Genomic DNA, 19,573 nt, shown 5'->3' with positions numbered 1-19,573 from the left:
GCTTCACAGAAAAATTCTCCATCTCATATCAAATTGACTCGCTCAGTTCTTAAAATTTTGCTAATAATAATAAAAAAAAACTCAAAACAATCTTAGGCTAAAAAACACAAGTTCCTTTGCAGCCAAGCCAAGCACCTGAGGGGTGTGCCTGTGCCCACTCACTGCCTCTGCTGTGGGAGTTAGTGCCACTGTGCAAACCCACCAACTCCATGTGAAATCTGACACAACGCTGGGGTCTCCTTTAAGGCATTCCTTTTCTGTCTGTGTTCATTACATGGAGTGTTTGTGTGTGAGCGTACACTCTCTCTTTGGGTGTCTCCGTGTGTGCAGGGTGGTGGTCAGGCCTCCATTTTTACCAAGAGCCCTGCAGCAGCTGTCCTCTGGCATGTCAGCGGGGACATTTCTGACTTGATACACAGCTCACAACTGAACCGACGGCGGCGTCTCCACAGGTTTGATCCTCTTCGCTTCCCGCCCGACAACTGTTTGAAGCCTGACCATGGCGGATCAGTACCAGTACAACACCAATGAGGAGAAAATCCAGAAGGACAGCCACACCAAGGAGATCGATCTGATTAACAGAGACCCCAAGCAGATCAACGAGGATGTGGTGAAGGTTTGTCCAGCACAGGGAAAACATCACAAATAGTGGTTTCATTATGTTCGTCTTGTCTTTGCACGAAAAGAAAAAAACAACTATAAGAAAGAAAAAAAACAACTGTAAGAAGTTGCAGAGAACACAGACTGAAGAATATTTCACCGTGCTGCTTAAAAAATCCACAAATAGACCAAGAACTATTTCTGTTGCTTGTGCAAAGTTTATTTTTAGGTCAGAGGGCTAAGAAAACTGATACAGTGAGCGTCCAGGTTTTATTTTGGTTACCACAATTCTGTATATGTTACTAACACACGCAACCAACAGAAAGATCTGCCTGAGCATGAATAACTATGTGTTAGGATTAAGACTGCTTTCTTGGAGTGTGGTTGAAAATCAATAAAGAGGTGTGGTTGGTTATCGAGCATGTCATCTGTGAGTTCATGACTCACTTTGGCTTAGTCAGTGGAGCTGCTCATCTCAGCTGTCAAACAGTCATAGAATTGCAAAGGATTCTGTGGTTTAAACTGTATTTGTATTTTATTTACAACGGTGAGGCTTGGATTTACAACTGAACACAAGTTTATGTCAACAAGCAGCCTTAGGGGAACTGATTGCTCTACAGGGATTCTTGTATAATTAAATATTCATGTAGACATATACTTTTTGCTGATAGAAATAGACTAGGAAAAAATAGTTGTTATTCAATTTAGGTGTATTTTTAGTGTTGTTTATTATCTAGTAGAGCTATGGTAACAAGTTCATGTCTGCTTTGTGGGATCAATAAAGCTTTATTAGTACATTATTATTATTAAAATTATTATTATTATTCTATTCTATTTTAGATGCTTTTAACTTTTTAAAAGAGTAAATTATGATTATCTTTCAATAGAGATTTTAATAATCCACATAATCCATGTTCTCATTGGATAAATGAAGCTTCCTGTAGATGTTTTCCCCCACAAAAAGATGTATGATTTAGGAGACTGATTCAAACAGAAGGAAGGGGTGTGGTCATCTCAGAAACATGTAAAACAGCTGTTCATGTCCAGCCACGCAGTCAGACGATGTCTCCGATGTTGTCCTGAACCAACATTTGCCAGGATCCACACTGAGCCTCTCCGATGTTCTGGAAGCAGATTAAAGGCTGCGGAGGTGCAGTCCATCTGCCTGCTGGAGTACGATTACGGACAGGTTGATTAACATTTCATCGCAGTCTCAGCTAAGAATGTAAATGCAGGCTGGAGCACTCTGCATCCAGGATGTAAAGACATAACAAAAATCCCAAGATTTTGCATTTGAAAAGTTCCCCTAATGAATCTCAGGAGAGGCTGACTGTATGTGTGGAAAATGAGTTGGAGTAAAGCTTCTTGACTCTTCTGCATGCAGTGTGAAATGCCACTCCATGACTTTGTCTGTATGGCAGTGTTCTTAATTATGTTCTCTGCATAAATTTCGCAGCTTTTAAAAGCACAAACTCCACATTTAACACAAGTGTGCACTTTCAGAAGTGCTCGCTGGGGGAGAGTCAATAAGGGAGAGGAAGAAAGTCTATGGGGATTAACTGCCCTCTTAAATGTCTTCTCAGGTGGAGTTTGAGGATGTCATTGCGGAGCCTGATGGAACACACAGTCTGGATGGGGTGTGGAAGCTCAGCTACACCACCTTCACTGTGTCCAAATACTGGTGTTACCGCATCCTGTCTGCCATCTTTGGGATCCCAGTGGCTCTGCTCTGGGGCTTCCTGTTTGCCTGCATATCCTTCTGCCACATCTGGGCTGTGGTTCCCTGCATCAAGAGCTGCCTGATTGAGTCGCAGTGCATCAGCCGCATTTACACCCTCTGCATTCAGACCTTCTTTGATCCCTTCTTCGAAGCCGTGGGCAAGATTTTCAGCAGTGTGCGTGTGGCACTGCGCAAGGAAGTCTAGGAACTCACACGGCAGTGCGGAAAGCAGGATTGGATGAAGCGTGCTGTATTTTTACACACCAGATAATGAGGCCTGGCATATTTTCCTTCTCTGATACTCCTCTTTTTCCCATGACAAAATGCAAGCTCCCACCCACCTGACATGCCAGCGTGTGCATGCAGCTTGCCACCAGAAATGCTGAGGTGGCTGCAGCAGGCAGCACAGCTCCTCGACGTCTCCTGAAGAACAAAAGGGTCTCCTTTCAGAGCTGGATCAGGATTTCTTTCCTTGTTTGGTCAGAGAAATCTTAGATGTCTATTACTTGTCACAAAATAAAGGTGAGGTCTTCACAGCAGTTCTTAACCACTTAAAGATGCTCTTCTATGTATCGTGTTGAGCCATTTTCAAAGGTTTTCCTATTCCTGATTTGGGTTTACTTCACGTTTTACCAATCAAATGACTTTGTTCCTTCCACACCTTCAATGCAATGTTAAGACTGGTATAAAAGCTGTATTTTTTTCAGGATCTAGTGAGTATGTTCTGGTAGGTTTAGAATCAACCGTTTATTCAATATAATTGTTTTTGTTTAAAATTTGTATTTTTTTTTTTTCATTATCAAAGTGGAAATGTTCAACACCTTTGATACAGCTGAGTAACTGATGCTTGAATGGCAACTCCCCTGAATGAAAGACGCATTTCTTTGATGGTTGCAGTAAATAAATACAGTACATCACTGGTGAAAGCCTGTCATGATCATCCATTTTAAGTGTTTCCAGAGGGGAGTGAAAGGATTCCCAACAAAGATTTAGTTGTTTCTGGAAAAAAGGCAACCTTGAGTTGGAAGTGTTGACCAGCGAAGCGTGACCCACTAGAGGATGCTGTTGTGTGTCTTTTCCATGCTTGTCTCCTGTGTGCCACAGCCTCCCCCGATGATTCAGTGTCACCACAACCATCTTTGTTTGTAACCTTCCTGTGTTTCCTTCACGTGTTTTATATGCTGCTCACACGTTGTGGTTGGATTGTTGCGCTGTATGAGAATGATTGAATTAAGAAAACGGTGATTGGGTTCAAGTGTCATTAAAAGGTGATTAAAATTCACATGAGAGGCTTCGGTTGGTTGAACAGAAATCTGTCATATCCTCAAAAACGCTGTGATTCTGTTGTTTGTTCATGATCCTTTATAAAGAACATCACACTGATAATTGTGTTTATTGACCCTTGTGCTATCTTAGATGACCCCACCCTTACATTGATGTGTTCTCCCTACCATGAAAAAGGTGGAAAGATTTCATGTAATCCATGGACACCAGTGAAGATCACAAATCATTGAAGAAAAAAGGTTCAGGGCCCTGTGTAGTGGGTCTAGATGACCCAACTCCCAATGTTAAAGTGCCTGGGATAGCACAACGGAGAAAGGAAGCCCTTTTTTGAAACAGTTTTAATTAAGGAAACAATAGAAATATAAAATACTTACAAAGTAATGTACGGTAAGCACTAATATAACTTAATGCTAGTGTTTGAAATGATCAGCTTTTTAACCAAAGGACAAACTAGGAACCTGCAGGCTCATAAATGTTGGTATTTTTGAAATTGTCTGACATTTGAAAGTTAAAAAAACTAAGTAAATAAATGCCACAAACCTCAGAGGCTGGTTTTCATATATTCAGGATAAAAAAAAAACTTTTGCCCAGCCAGCAAGACCAAGTGGGCCTATATAGTTTAAAAGTGGGCAGAAATTGTGGGCCCCAGATGTGTCTGTCCACAGCTTCCATGGTGGCCCCACCAGTGTTTGTCTACATTGGCTTCAGTGGACAGCTCAGTTGTCCATCGGGCAGCTGGCTAGCGTAGCGGGAGGGGAAGCGACCAATGAGGCTGGTGGGACACCAGAAACAGGAAAGATGGCGGCGGTCACTGCAGCGGACTTTGAACCCTACGCTCCGATCAAGATCGCAGATGGAAACCCCACCTGGTTTGATCCCGCGGGGACGTGGATTGCGTTCGGAGGGCAGCGGGTGTCAGGGCCTCTACTCATTGCGTCTCTTAGGAGCTGTCTGCTTTCAGCGGAAGATGAACCTCCAGGCAGCCTTCTCTCTTGGTCCAACAAGCAGCGACAAGATGAGGATTTTTACCACTGGGGCGTCTGCTGTACTTCAGGGAGAGCAAAGAGAGCAGGTCCTTGTTGGTTAAACAGCTGCTGGTAACACTCTTTAATAACATTCATCCCTAACACACCCACAACATCTGACGACTTATTAGGTCGTGCAAGGTCTTTAACAACCAAGAGACCCCGCTATGGCAGGAGCTGACCAAAAACAACAACGTCTAATTCAACATAGCCGAGGTATGGGATTTCAAACCCATTTGCAGCAGTTAACGCCAGCCAATTGCAAGGTCTAATAACCTGCTGCAAAGATTGATTAAAGAAGCTTTCAGATATGGTGGTTACCATTGAGCCTGTGTCAAGGAGAAGGTTAGCGACCACCCCTACTAATTTAACAACTACTGTAAGGCATTGTGCCACAAGATTTGACTTGCCTGGGGGCACGTTTGAACCCCGGCCCTGGGAGCCAGCACTCTCTCCACCTGATGTTTGGCCCCTCACATCAGATGGTGGAAGTTTCCCGCCTCCTGAGCTGCCACAGAAAGGGAGGCTCTTGGCTGGGTGGGGACACTGTCATTCTCACGAGCATAGTGACCAGGTCTTTGACAACGCCGACACACCACACTGGACTGCCAATGGCTAGTTGGGGGTTGAGAGGCCGCCTGCAGAGCTAGAAAACCCTGTGTCAGCTTGTCCAGCTGCTCTTGCTGTTTCTCTAACAGCTTCCGCAATGCTGCAACCTCTGTGTTTGTAGGGGTGGGGGCTAGCATTCAAATATTGTGCGGAAGAAAAAGAAGGGACTGAATAAACCCGCCCCGTGGCTCCCCACAGTGCCCCTCCTGTTCCCAATGAATAGCCTCTGCTCTGATATCTAGCAATGAGCTTCGTGGGTCCTGTCTCACCAACCGTTTCAGGTCCCAGCGTAGGTTGGGATCTAACATTCTCCACGAACTGGTCTCGAAGCAACCTAGAGGCATCCAACATCCTTCGTGGTGCACACCGTTCAACCTTCTCCATAATGCAACACAAAGCATGGGAAAATTCCCGCAGTGATTCACCCTCCTGCTGCTGCCTGGGAAAAAACATTTGTTGCAATGAAATGTATGATTTAGAACACCCATACATATCCTGTAGTATTTCCAAAATTTTCTCTGGGTCCTCCCTGTCAGCTCGTGGCCTATATCTAATTTCATCCCTGGCTTCACCTTCTAGATGAGCATAAATAAAATAGGCCTGGTCAACAGGATGCAATCGTCTGGTTCGTAATGTTGCCCTCATCTCCTCCACCCAATCCTCAACCGGAACCCCAGTCCTTCCCTGGAAATGTGGGCATTTTCGCTTGCTCGGGATATATACCAGCCGATCCAATGGCTCGTTACAACCACCAAAGGCTCTACCAGAAGCCTCTTTATCTGGTGTTCGGTCAACCTGAGCACACAGATTATCCAGGGATCGTGGTGCTTCCTCATCAGCCATTGGTGGAGGATGGAGGCCTTCCAACCAGTGGACGTTGAACCCAGGTAATGGTGACCACAGGAATGGGGGGGTCCGAAGGAGCACACCTTGTGTTCTACCCAAAAAAAAAAAAAGAAATCAGCCCAATTTGGTTACCACAACTGCAACAACGGAAATTAGATCCTGCCGACAACACCAGAAATGTGACCAAGGTACCGTCAGTGCAGAGTGGAGCCACCAAAACAAAAATGGCTGAGACAATAAAAGCTTATAAAAATTAGATTTAATGAAAAAAAAAAAAAAATCGAAAAGTGCAGTTTTACTCCGATCAGCAGTACACAGATAAAACAATAAAAGGGAGAGGCAAGAATAAAAACAGGAAGGCCGAGCCGACCGCCCGTGCAGGAGGGGAGGGAAGAGAGAGGCCGTGGACCAAGCCAGTACGCGGCAGCACACCTCACTCCACTCCATGCTGAAAACAAAAGCGACACACACAATAATAAAAACATGCAAAAGAAACTTCCACTACACACTAAAAGGGAAATAAACAAATACAGTGAGGGAACTGGAGTGAGGACGATGCTGCCACAAGGGGCCCCCCTCACCAACACCACACACACCGGCGCCCGACTCAGACCTACGCAACAGTAAAAAGAAATCAGAGTCAACCACACAACAAATACAAGACCACTCTAAAACACATTAAAATGTAAAAAAAGGGTTGGTAAAGAACACGCAGTGGCTCATGACATGTGCGCCACGTCCAGCCGCTTACAGCATCACCAGACAGGCAGGCAGCAACTGTCTGTCAACTCACTCCCTGTTCCTTATAAAGGGGCAGACACAGCTGAACTACATCCCCAATCAAGCAGGCATGCACCTGTCACAGGCATACCTGCCGGTTACACTAAGGATAAGGAATGTGGTGTGTTCCTAATCTTTTTTCTGGACCTTTTGAAAAAAAATTAGAAAACCTCTGTGTGATTTTTGTCTATTTTTTTCTTAGACCTTGTTCACCTCCTCCTGGAGTTGTTCAAGCTATGACATGAAATGGTTGAGTCTGTCCTCCTTTCTCTGGATAACCTCTTTTAGATGAGAGGTTTCTTGGAGAAGGGAGGACTTTTCCTCGTCCCACTTGTGTTTGTCCTCTCCCTGCTGTTTTTCAGCTTCATTGGTCTTTGCCTTCCCTGTCAACAGAGATGTTTCCAGGTTCCTCAGTTTGCTGGTGAGGTTTGAGTTTTCCTTCTTCTTTTCTTTTAGCTTGTACATCTCCTGATGTAGTTGGTCAAGCATCTTTTTGTGGTCCTCTACAGACTTTCTAATTTTGACTTCCTTTTCCTGGAGAAGTTTTTTTTAATTGAGACATTTCTTGGAGAAAAGAGGACTTCTCTTTCTGCCATTGCAGTCTTTCCTGCTGTGCTGTTTCTCTGAAGGTCTCCTGGATTGTTTCCAGCTGGTGGATTTTTTTGGGTGAGTTCTGAATTTTCACGAGTCTTCTCATGGAGTCCTTTGTAGATCAACGTCTTCTCTTTTTCCATGAGAGACTGTTCAACCTGGAGCTTATGTTTGAGCTGTTCTACATTAAAGTTGTGGTTTCTTTAAAGTGTTCCTCCTCCTTCTCCTTTGACAGTCTCTGACATTGAGTCAACGCAGCTTCAGTTTGACTCTTTTTTTGCTGCATCTGGATCGGGTAGCTATTAGCTTGTTCTACCAAGGTTCTCCAGTGGACTCTTTTCCAATTTGGTCAGCTTTCCCAGTAGTATCTGATAGGACCGCGTTTTTCTGCTGAAGGAGTTTCTTGAGACGCATTACTTCCAACTTGAGGGCAGAATTCTCCTGTTGAAGTGCAGCAGCATTTTCCTCTTTCTGTGTCAACATTCCATAAAACTCTGTTTCAGAAATGGTCATCATGCTTGTCTTAGAGAGTGGGTCGTTCTGAGGTTGCACAGGTTCTGGAACCAAGGGCCTCTGTGCTACTTCTAGAGGTGTTGAAGTCTTTCTGTCTGCAGATTGAACCTGGACAGAGGAGGCTTCATTCTCCTCTCCTGCTTCTTGTGCCCTGACACCCACTGCCCTCCGAACGCAATCCATGTCCCCCGCAGGATCGAACGAGGCGGGGTTTCCATCTGCGATCTTGATCGGAGCGTAAGGTTCAAAGTCCACTGCAGGTGTTGCAGTGACCGCCGCCACCTTTCCTTTTTTTGGTGTCCCACCAGCCTCATCAGTCGCTTCCCCTCCCGCTACGCTAGCCAGCTGCCCGGTGGACAACTGAGCTGTCCACTGAAGCCAATGTGGACAAACACAGGTGGGGCCACCATGGTAACTGTGGACAGACACATCTGGGGCCCACACTTTCTGCCGACTTTTAAACTATATAGGTCCACTTGGTCTTACTGGCTGGGAAGCTTTAAGATTTTTTAACGACTGAGAACAACCTTAAGGCCCGTACACACCGGGACTAATTTCGCGCGCGATTTTCACCGACGTTTCACGCCTCGTAACTAAACAAAGGGCACCAATGAGAGTGTGCACACCGACGCGAAAAAACGCCACGCGTCAAAGCGTCAAAAAAAAAAACGCCTCGGGTTCGTTTTTTTTTTATTTATTTTTTTTTTCACGCGTCGCGTCGAAATCTATTCGACCAATGAGAATGGCGCTTTTGCACACGTGTCTGGAGCCTCTGAAGTTACAGTAAAACACAACTTGGGGGCGCTCAAACACAAAACTGCCTTGCTGAGCACACATACCAGCGAAGAAGATAGACGCCGAGTTGCATCTACACAGCCGCGAAGAAATAATGACGGACATTCTAAAATATCCCCGAACCAAGCACCAGATGGAGCTACTGGTGCTTGAAATATTCATGTTTTCTTTGTATGATTCTGACAAGCGTGTAAATACTTGCTCTCTTCTTCTGAGTGAAAAGCGACTTTAAGAAGTGTAAAGTTGCGCAGCGCCACCTTGTGTACAGGAGTATTTCTGTTTACATTAAGGGCCATCTAATGTCAGGGAATGAAATTGCATTTTCGCTCGGCTCATCGTCAGCGAAAATCGCCTGGGTGTGAACACAAAAGACGTGGCGAAAAACGCTGGCGAATATTCGCCTGGCGAATAACGCCTGGCGAATATTCGTCCCGGTGTGTACGGGCCTTTACGGTGGGGGGAGCGCTGTTTAGCTTTTATAAGCTAAACATTAGAAACGAGAAAATAACAACCATACTACCACTACCACTACCACTATTACTATTACTATTACTATTACTACCACCGCTACCACTACCACTACCACTACTACTACTACTACTAAGTTGTTTATCTCTTAATCAAGACATTTTTTAATCCACTTTTGTGAACTGATAAAAAAGGTTCCAGCAATGTCCAACGTTTTTGGGGGAAGAACACAACCAAAAAAGTACTTCAGAAAGCAGGCACTTTTCTTTAAGCCTGACTCTCAAACTCTGTCAACTGTATCTTTATTAACTATCTGTGGGCCTCTGCCAGCAAGATCATCCAAAATGGTCCTCTGTGAGGCTCAAAGTGATCGTCGCCACATACTTTGTCCTGCATTGATCCTGTTGTTTTTCATCTATACTGCAGAGATAAAAAGGCCAACTAAACTCAGCTAAAGGACTTTAAGCTGTCTTGATTTAACAGCCCAACACAAAATCAAAGTGAACAAGATAAAGTGGAATTTATTGCAGATTCTGCAGATAGGTGCTTGGAGGGGTTTTATTTGTCCGAGCTTTGTTTTGGAGCGGGCTCGTCTTTCTTCACTTCCCTTTAATAGACACAAGAAGCATAAAAATGTCTGCTTTTATTTTTTGTTAAACATTCTCAGACCTTTGAGCACTTTTTCACGTTCTTATGCCAACAGACAGCCTTGGATTCTTGAAGCTGATTCCGACCTCAGTAGTTTCGGATGTTTATGCAGGTAAACAGGATTTATAAGTGATGAATGTGCTGCATGAGTCTCTGCTACAAAGTCACCCAATTCTTATACTTTTATTTTTGAAACCATTTCTCAAGTCTTTACCAGTGACAACCATGACTGTTTACATGTGTGCAATATTGTGGCAAAGTGGGCAGTAGAATACAAGAACAAGTTCAATAAAACCCAAAAAAATATGATCCACACAGTTTGCTGGTGACATTGACTGGTTTAGTATGGATAACTGTGCTCCAACACACTAGAAATGCTCTCTGCTCATTTACATTTTCTGTACAGCGAACACAAATACAGCCTATACACTGAAATGAGGAAGGTTGTATAGAAACTTAACAAAAAATATTCAAAAGACTGAAGTTAGTCTTTTTTGATCTTGTGTCTTTACTGTTAAGTTTAAAACATAACAAGTCTGGAGTTGAGAAGTTACCGAGGAAATCAAGAAACCAGAAATTTGACGTGCAGCAGCATGAGGTGAGAGGCTTAGCGGTGGAGGATGGGGGCTCATGTGGTGGAAGTCTGAGTAATGCTTCTGCTGCTGCTTGTGCTCTTAATGGCGAAGTTTGAGGAGTTGCTTTTGTGACTGGAATTGAAATCTCGCTCGCAGCGGCACTCGGGTGACTTGAGGTAGCGAGTGGAGCAGCACAGGAGGTTCTGCCGAAGGTCATGGAAGAGGTGGCCGGCAAAGCACATGTAGATCCAGGGGTTGCAGCAGCTGTTCAGGCTCGCCAGCAGCATGGAGATGATGAAGGGCATGGCTGTATCGAAGGGCAGAAAAAGAAACGATGCAACAAAAGGGATATTAGTTTACCATCTGCATTAAACTATAGCTTTTTACATTTCTGTAAAAAAGAAACAAATACATAGATGTTAAAGTGTTGCATTTGGCCAAAAAACATTGATAACTTTGTCCTCTCATGAAAGACAAACACAACAAACTGCTCTTAATTTGTTCTTTTTGCAGCAATCTTAGTCTGACTTGATTTAAACGGATTTTCTCAAAACCAGTTCTAAATAATATCAATCCTTCCTCAGATCCTTTTACAGGATATTACAACTTAAAATGAGCTATTTCTTCCAAGAACTGATGCAGGAGAGTTTAAACCTGTACCTGATTCTGAACCTCACACACTTTAACCCTTGTGCTATCTTAGATGACCCCACCCTTCCATTGACGTGTTCTCCCTATCATGACAAAGGTGGATAAAGGTGGAAAGATTTCATGTAATCCATGGACACCAGTGAAGATCACAAATCATTGAAGAAAAAAGGTTCAGAGCACTGTCTAGTGGGTCTAGATGACCCAACTCCCAATGGTAAAGTGCCTAGGATAGCACAAGGGTTACGGTCAATGAATCTCTTTTAAAAGCAGACATTTTGGACAAAGTTGGGAATAATGATTGCTTAGTTCCATTAATAGTCCCATTTAGAACTGACATTGGCACAGGAGCAGCTCCTCTCTCAGGTGCTTTAGACTGATACTCTCCACATCAGCCCTTTTACGCAGAGAAAAACAAAGCGCTGAATAATTCTTTCTAATGAGTCTGCAGTCAGTCAGTCCGCTGCTTAAATAGGAACCATGTGATTAAATCCCAATACCTTACATGATTAAGCACAATTTTAAGGCGTTAGCAGGATTTATTGACAAACACTTTCACTAGCTTTTGTCTCTGACAGTTTTTTCAACCAGTTTTTTTTCACAAGAAATCTTTTGTTTTATTTTTTTCTAGCAAAAACAAAGCTTCAATGTAGCAAAATTAGAAAACAACTACAGTTTGTTTCTCAATCCAAACCTCCTTTGACCTCTGGCCCTCATCGAAATCCCTCTGAAGCAGATGCATAGCTGCAGAGCATTTTTTCTGTGAGCTCTTAAGTTGTTTAAGGAGAAAAAGAAGGCGTGCAGCTTTCCAACCCTTCCCTGAACTCAGACAGCTGCCAACCTTTTTCAAATTACTTTAATCCTGATGTATAAGAAAGTCTTCCTCTACAGCAGGGATGTTCAAACTGTAAGCAAAGAGGGTCAGATGTGGTGGGGAGAAATGTGTGAAGGTCGACCCTTTGGTTCTTTGAACTATTTGAATAACATTCAATGCAAGTAAACTATGAATTGAACTTTTTTTTGGGGATGCTATTCATTTCTTCTCATAGAATAGACTTCTACCTAAATTACTGTGAATTTCATTTTTTAAAACCAGAAATAAAATAAAGAAAAAGTCTGTGTGGAAAAAAACTTTAAACAAAATTAAAACTGAGTTCGTATAAAAGGTCACATATTTTTCCCTATTAAATACTCAGTGTAAACTTTTAAATGTAAGTTTTGTGAACAGGAAAATAACAAACTATCTTAACAAACACATTTCTTCCCCTCTTTGGCCCCGAATGCTCTGAAGGTTGAGTTGAAAACAGGTTTACAACAACTCAGACTGTAATTTAGCCAATCACAATCAGGAAATTGTGCACAATTGTGCATATTTATTGATCTTATGACTGGAGCCTGTGAGCTGGTTGAAATTTCAATGCAGGCCTCATTGGGCCCACGAGTCGGACTTTGGACTTGCCTGATCTCGATTATTTTCTAATAATTCCAGCTGTACTTTATGTCTGATGTTGTCAAAAAATGTCCTTTGATTTACGAAAAACTGTGAAACTGTAAAGGGTCCAGGTGGTGAAGTGGTTAAACTTCTTGCCACAAAGTGAGAAGGCCTGGGTTTGAATCCCAACCAGGACCTTTCTGTGTGGAGTTGGCATGTTCTCTGCTTGCATGCATGGATTTTCTCTGGGCATTCCAGTCATCCTCCCATTCTTCATAGGTTCATTGGTTACTTACTAAGTGTGCATGTGTGAGTGATAGTTGTCCTGCGACAGACTGGCAACCTGTCCACGGTGTCCCCTGCCTTTGCCCAACAGTGGCCAGGAACGCCTCTGGCAACCCATTGACCCCTAAAGGCGTCTCTTGGGTTAAGAAAATGGATGACTGTAAAACTAACTCGAATCCTTGGGCGACAGTTAACTTTGAATTAAATAATTGTAGCTTTTCCAAATTACTTCAACAAACTATAATTTTAAATTAGAAATAAAAAACACCATTACACAGAGATTAGTAATTAAAGATGAAGGTTTCTCACCATCAGGAAGTGACACCCTGAATGTCTAAACTTGATTTGGAGAAATAAGAATGCCTCTCACACACCATGACGGTACCTCAGGAAAGGAAAAGTGGCGTGCTGATGACATTTGTACAGTTAACACCACCGTCTGCCTGACGTTTGGCAAATGAGTTTTGGATCATGTGCTTGGTTTGTATCCTGTATTTAACCTCTTTCTAATGGTTTCTAATCTATTGCCATTCTAGTAGAAATGAAACAAACGCGAAGGTCTAAATGATTTCTGGGAGGTCATGAGTCTCATGTGCACAATCAAGCAAAAATTTAATTTAAGGGCCATTCAGAAAAAAATGCAACATCAACGGGAGTCAAATTTGGAAAAAGGCCAATACCTTTCAGACTTTTTATTTTTTTAACTACTGCCTCTGAACGTAATAGTGCAAGATGCAGAGTTCAGGAGAACAACTGGCAGTCATCAGGAATCTATTCTCGAAGTAAACGAGAGAACAACTTACATCTAATCTGAATAACGCAGGGCAGCATCACCCAGAGGGCTTTGCTGAATAGGCTTATGATGTCTTTTCACAGGGGAATGATAAATTGTTGGATAAATGAAAAGACAGACAAACCTCCGCCCCCCCAGGTGGAACCTCTGTCTGGCTGTCAGAACGTATGCCACCCATCTGAAAAGCTACAGTTACCTTAACAACTTGCTCCTTTAATTATTATTTTTAGGAAATGTCGATAGCTATACTCGATATTAAGTGTTGATTTTCTTGGTTCTCATGGCGACGGTACAACCTTATACAGTAACATTGAAAACATGCGCAGCACACACATTTGTCATGCTGTCAATGCAAGTCAATAATACAAAAGTAAATCAGTCACCAAGGGCACAAAGCACAGCGGGAGATGTTTGTGTGTGCTTTTTTTTTCTTTCTTTCCTTTTTTTTTTGGTGTGTTTTTTGTGCAACAGTCCAAGTCAGGGTTTAACCTTCATCTGTTTTTGTCTGCAACATAATGAAATCTGTCTGCCTGCGAAATGGGAAATCACAGACGCTGCTCATGTCCTTCTAAGGAAGCAGGGAATGGAACATTTTGCTGACATTTTCAGAAAATGTTTTGATAGGCTAATCAGGTACCACAAAAGGTAAACCCTGACACACTAGTGGGAATGTCACTGCTGTGGGATTAACCTGGGTTAAATGCTAAACTATTGCTCAGTTCGCCTCAAAAACTCCCTTCATAAGGGTGCATTTATTTTGAAAGCTCTTTTTGAGTAGATTTGAGTTTGCTGATGAAATTTAAATGCGCACATTGGTGGGCGTTCCGTTGATATCCCTGTGTCAATAATGTTATTAGGAAACTTCAGCAATCAGCCAGTTCACCAAGCCCATGCTGATGAGGAGGAGGAGGAGGAAGCAGCATCGCTGCAGCACCACTGAGCATAAGTGAAGACGCCAATAATGTCAGCTTCAAATCATTTAAAGGAACCGTAAATGTGTAAGTAGCATGTTAACATGAAAAACGCTCTTCATTTTCACGTCAACCTGTCCCATTAAAGGATCGCTTTCAGCTTAAATGCGAGGCCGGATCGCCTCCAACATTTATCATCTACACCTTTGAAATTGGTTTTTGTTTTTACAAGTTTTTGCTTCTCTTGTTAAAACCATAAAAAAAAATTATCTGTGGTATTATTTTGATACATTGTGATTCGTCTTAGAACATTCTTGATCACTTTAGCATAGATGAAACATCTGTTGTATCCTTTAAGAACCCATTGAAATGGAAATGATGTGGGAAATACCGCACACCAATGGACCACAGAACACATTTCTGATGTTTATTTCTGTTACACTGATGTCACCACGGATTCTTATGACTTCACTCTGTTTATCTGATTGTGATGCTGTTTTTATAAAATCCTTTTTGATATGAAGCTCGTATCAAGAATGGACAGATTATGCTCTCCTGTTTGAGTTAGAGTTGTCTCTTTCTTTAGCAGTGAAGTTACAGTCGGATGAGCCTATCTTTGTATTCACCACTGGGTATTCAGCAGTACCAGAATGCTTTTCTGCAGTTTTCTCTTGACAAAAAAACACATTTTTAGATCTATTAGAGTATTTTCAATTTTTCTTACTTTATTTTTTTCCATTAGTACATATTTTTCTCTGATTTCAGACCTTAGTTTCAAAAGTTTACAAGCAACGTTGGATTCGCTTGGTGCAGCCAGCTGAAATCTGTTTGGCTTCATTCTGTTACAAATCCACAAATTACTTCCGAACTTGCAAACTAATGTCTTCAACTTAACTGAGATTTTTAATGTTTTTGCCAAGTCAAATGTGCAATTTCGAGATATTTCCGAGTGAATGAGCTTCCAGAGCTGTTTGTTCTGCGCTCTAATTGAAACAATCTGCACAGGAACAGATGATACTCTCTTTTGGACACAAACACAGGCATGTGTCATTGCCAAATCTGCCATTTCTAAATAATGTTCGCAGTCAGTCATTGGCATCCTAAGCACACTGGTGCAGCCTCTGCACCAGACAACGGTTGGATCACTTTTTCTTTCACGGCTGGAGCACTTTGGTTGTTGCCACCTGAATATCACAGTGAGGTGTCAAAGCCAATTACTGTTCCATCAAGCAACATGCCACTGCTCATAATAAGTCAGCGCAAACTGACAGCTGAGTGTAAGCTGTCGGTGGGGGCGGTGCAGTTTAAGATGGAGGGCACGAACAAATCATTAGAAGAAAAAGAGAATCAATGACATCTAAAGTGAAAAATTCAGGATGTTTTTATGATTTGTATTGTTCATCAAGCGCTCATTATTTTTCAGCTCTCATCAGTTAGTGCCTAACGGGATTCCTGCTTTAAACTTTAACAGACAAACAACAAATTACAGCCACTTCCTCTCTTTTCAGCAGGCAATCCATCACTGTGCGGACTGTCCTGGATGAAGCGCAGCAGCATAACGTGTGTTGTGGCACTTATCTTATGTGGGTGCGGTCCTGGCAGAGCAGATCCATATGCAGTGGATGGAGTGCTTACTGTGACTAAATGTCAAGGTCCCCCCACAGGCAGAGACTAAGGTCTAACGCGCGGTGGCGCGCACTAATTTGATTAATGATTAGCCGTCAATGAGTCGCTGCGTGCAAAGAGGTTTAAAGGGGGAAGTTGGGGAAACGTGGATGCATGTTTTTGATGCGAATTTAGGTTGAAAAAGGCAAAACAAGATCCGCTCCATTTAGAAAGCCGTGTAACTTCATGCTTTCAGATGTTTCTGATTAAGGTGACTGAATTAATTTAGTTTATTTCCTCTCAGAAAATCCCCCCTGCATGCGTGCATTCCTTTTACAAAGTAATGTGCTTTGAATCAGAGCTCGGAGACCTTGATTGTGGGGAGTTATTTGCCGCTGCATCTGAGGCATCCCTCTCTCTTCTGAGTGCACTGACGCGCAAAGTGTGAGCGGCTACATGCCATTTAAACAGCGAGCAGCGTCTGGAAATTGTGCAAATAGACTTCTTGATTACTTGTTAGAAAAAATAAAAAACAATGTGCACACCTGTCTTTGCGCACAATTATTGTGCGCGCTTCATGACAAACTTTCAACCTACCCTCACGGGGAGCCGCTTGATCCCAGGCAGACCACATCTGGACAGAGAAAAACGGGGTCCAGCAGACGATGTATGCCACGACTATCACAAAAGTCATTTTCACTGTGGTTATCTTTGCCTTGGAGATGAGCTTGACGCTGCTCACCCGGGCCAGGGTGTTGTTCTGGGATGTTTTGGGCGTCAGGTTAATGCACTGCTCCCGTTTGGTTTTCAGTTTGAAATTTTGCCATATTTTGAAGCTGATCAGCCCGTAACAAATGCTCAGGATGGCCACTGGGATGATGTAGATGGTGAGACTGATCCATGTGATGTAAGCTTTGGCCCCCCAGGGCTTCACAAAGTCGCCCCAGCAGTCGTACACTCCTGACCCGGCCGAGCCAACCTCTCTGAGGGAGAAGATGAACATCTGCGGGATGCTGAAGATCAAACTCAGCAACCATGACAATATGACATAAATTCGATCTTTTCTCCGATGCAAGGAGTGCAGAGGCTGACAGATGGCCAAACATCTGTCGATGGACATTAAAACTAACATGTACGTGGAGGCGAACATTCCAACCACCTGCAGGTATTTCACCAACCTGCACAAAATGTCAGGTCCATAAAACCGGAATGTGATGTCCCAGATAAGTTGGGGGAGAACTTGAAATATTGCCACAACTAGATCGGCGATGCTCAGGTGCTTCATGAAGTAATACATGCGGGACTGGCTGTGTTTGGTGGTGTGGATGGCCAGCAGGACGCACAGGTTCCCCGCCAGCGCCAGAAACAGCACCAGCGCCAGCACCGTCACCTCCACCTTCGCCACCTCCTCGTTCCGCTTCAGGGGGTTCGTCTGATTCAGAGCGCCGGTGCCGTTACCGAGGCTTGAGTTCCTCCACGATCCGTTGAACTGCCAGATCTCACTTTCATTGGAAATGATCTCCATGTCGCAGTGTGCTCCTCTGCTGATGCGTCAGGGCTGCGCGCTCATGCAGGATCAGTCTGGTCTCTGGAAGGTGCGTCTGGAAGTCCTCCTCTCGTCCTCAGATAACAAAAAGTCTGTAATAAGTCCTTACTTCATGTTTGGTAGTTTAGAAAACGAAAGCTCCGTGGCTGCTACGGAGCTTGGCCATGCTTTTTTGAATGCGTAAGAGAAGTGCGGTTTCAATAACGCACTGGATGAAATGCAGCTCCAAACGCGTAAAGACGCTGTGCAGAGGGGCTGCGCCGTAGAGGTAAGATTAAAAAAAAGCATACAGGGCTTATAATTTAACTGACAATATGGTCCCCTCAAACAAAAATTGGGGAGGTTTTAAAACGTAAAATATCAATAAATCCAAGTTTACGCGAAGAGGCTGCAGGGAATAAAAATAGTTGTCTTCAAATTAAGAGTTTGACATCAAAATGATAAAGAAAACAAGGTGCAGACACTGGATGCCTCCGTGTCGCCTCCAGAGTCTGAATGGCCAGCAACACAGGCACCTATTATGAACGTCCTCAGTCCGGAAAAGCATAAAGTCTGAACAATCACTGCCACTAGGTGGACACGTGTCCTGCCCGCCAGGAGCATCACTGCTCATGGTTGCAGCTCAGAAAACGAACCAGAAAGCAGCTGGAAGCTCCAGACCTATCAAGGTCCAACAGGATCTAACATAGAAATGAAGCATTTTGATGAAAAAACAAACAAACAAAGAACCCAATTCAACGACCACATTTCTGAAACAGGTACTCAACAAAAAACTGCTTAATAAAAAAAATATGTATAATTGCATATTTTCCATTTTGCAACGGAAAATTGCATAATTCAGTTTAAAATGTTAATAACTGTCAATTACTGTTTGGCATTTTCTGCTCCCATTTCCTTCTCTCTGTTTAAAATCCTATTGACTTTATGAATTCGTTCTCATTGACTGTGACACTTTTCTTTGACTGGAGGATTTAGGCTGAAAAAAATCACAACAGTGTCATTAAATGAATGGCTGCAAATCCAAATTAAATAAAGAAAAGAGAAAATGATTTAAGAAACAAGCATTGATTTGCTTTGGTTTGTAATGGGCTCAGCTCAGTGGTGTGACATCAGCAGGTTGATGTGTTTATAAATGACTGCATGCATTTGTTGGCACAGGCAGCATTTGTGAGCCATAAGCTGTTCAGAAGAGCCACTAAAAAGCAGCGCACTCATGTTCCTAGAAAATCACCTTCAGCACTGTTAACATGCCTTTTTACTGCCCTTATCAAAAGGTTTCCTCCATCGGATGTGTGACTTGCCCACTTTAGGCTTTTCTAAACTCAGATTGATTTGTAGAGGAGACAAACCTTTGAACATAAAAAAAACTGAGCATTTCACTGCAACATTGATTTTTCTTTATGACGCAAAAAGAAAAGCTCTTAGTATTTTTATTTGTTTGTGAAAACAGTGACCATGCTGTTCTCAAATAAAGCCAGTGAGGAACAGTATTAAATTCTATTCAATTTTATTTAAACAGCCTATTATTACAACACAGTTGTCTCAACAGGCTTGACTAATTGTACAAAACATATAAAATCAGTTATAAAACACAAAAACTGATGGCTAAACTACACTAAACAGACTACCGGTAAGCTAAACTGGGCATCCCTGTCCTCAGAAACTCCTTCTCAGAAAGGAAAAACTCCTAAAAAAAACACATGAAGGAGGAATCCTCTCTCAGGACGGACACGCGATGTACCAGGACTGTTAAAGAAGTATTAGCTTATCTAACTCCAGTGGCGGACTGTGCATTACTGGGCCTTTAGTAGTGCTACATCTGAAACACTCAACCCCTCATCGACCATTTTTATGCCTCCAAATAAACTGAATGACCAAAACAGTAAACAAATCTCCGGC

At 42.9% G+C, this 19,573-nt stretch overlaps 2 protein-coding genes and 1 long non-coding RNA gene across 4 annotated transcripts; 1 reads left to right on the top strand and 2 right to left on the bottom strand.

The window, feature by feature from the left end:
• Positions 1-289: 289 nt before the first annotated feature.
• Positions 290-3,704, top strand: cav3 (caveolin 3). Its single transcript, XM_004068474.4, has 2 exons — positions 290-616; positions 2,184-3,704. The coding sequence occupies exons 1-2, from the start codon at positions 500-502 to the stop codon at positions 2,523-2,525; spliced, it is 459 nt and encodes a 152-aa protein (XP_004068522.1). The 5' UTR covers positions 290-499; the 3' UTR covers positions 2,526-3,704.
• On the bottom strand, positions 3,090-8,593 carry LOC110015093. Its single transcript, XR_002873266.1, has 2 exons — positions 5,512-8,593; positions 3,090-5,275 (listed from the first exon to the last, which is right to left on the bottom strand). It is a non-coding gene; the product is annotated as an uncharacterized LOC110015093 (long non-coding RNA).
• A 1,263-nt stretch (positions 8,594-9,856) lies between these two features.
• Positions 9,857-18,197, bottom strand: oxtr (oxytocin receptor). 2 transcript variants are annotated; one of them, NM_001256632.1, is given in 3 exon segments: positions 10,048-10,761; positions 16,726-17,667; positions 17,742-18,109. In NM_001256632.1, coding segments are annotated over 2 exon segments (1,182 nt in total). In that variant the 5' UTR covers positions 17,654-17,667; positions 17,742-18,109; the 3' UTR covers positions 10,048-10,507.
• Positions 18,198-19,573: the final 1,376 nt, after the last annotated feature.

This window comes from Oryzias latipes, chromosome 5 (genome assembly GCF_002234675.1).
Source record: "Oryzias latipes chromosome 5, ASM223467v1".
NCBI lineage: Eukaryota > Metazoa > Chordata > Actinopteri > Beloniformes > Adrianichthyidae > Oryzias > Oryzias latipes.
The sequence above is the reverse complement of the archived record's forward strand: the minus strand, read 5'-3'. Positions and strand labels throughout refer to the sequence as shown.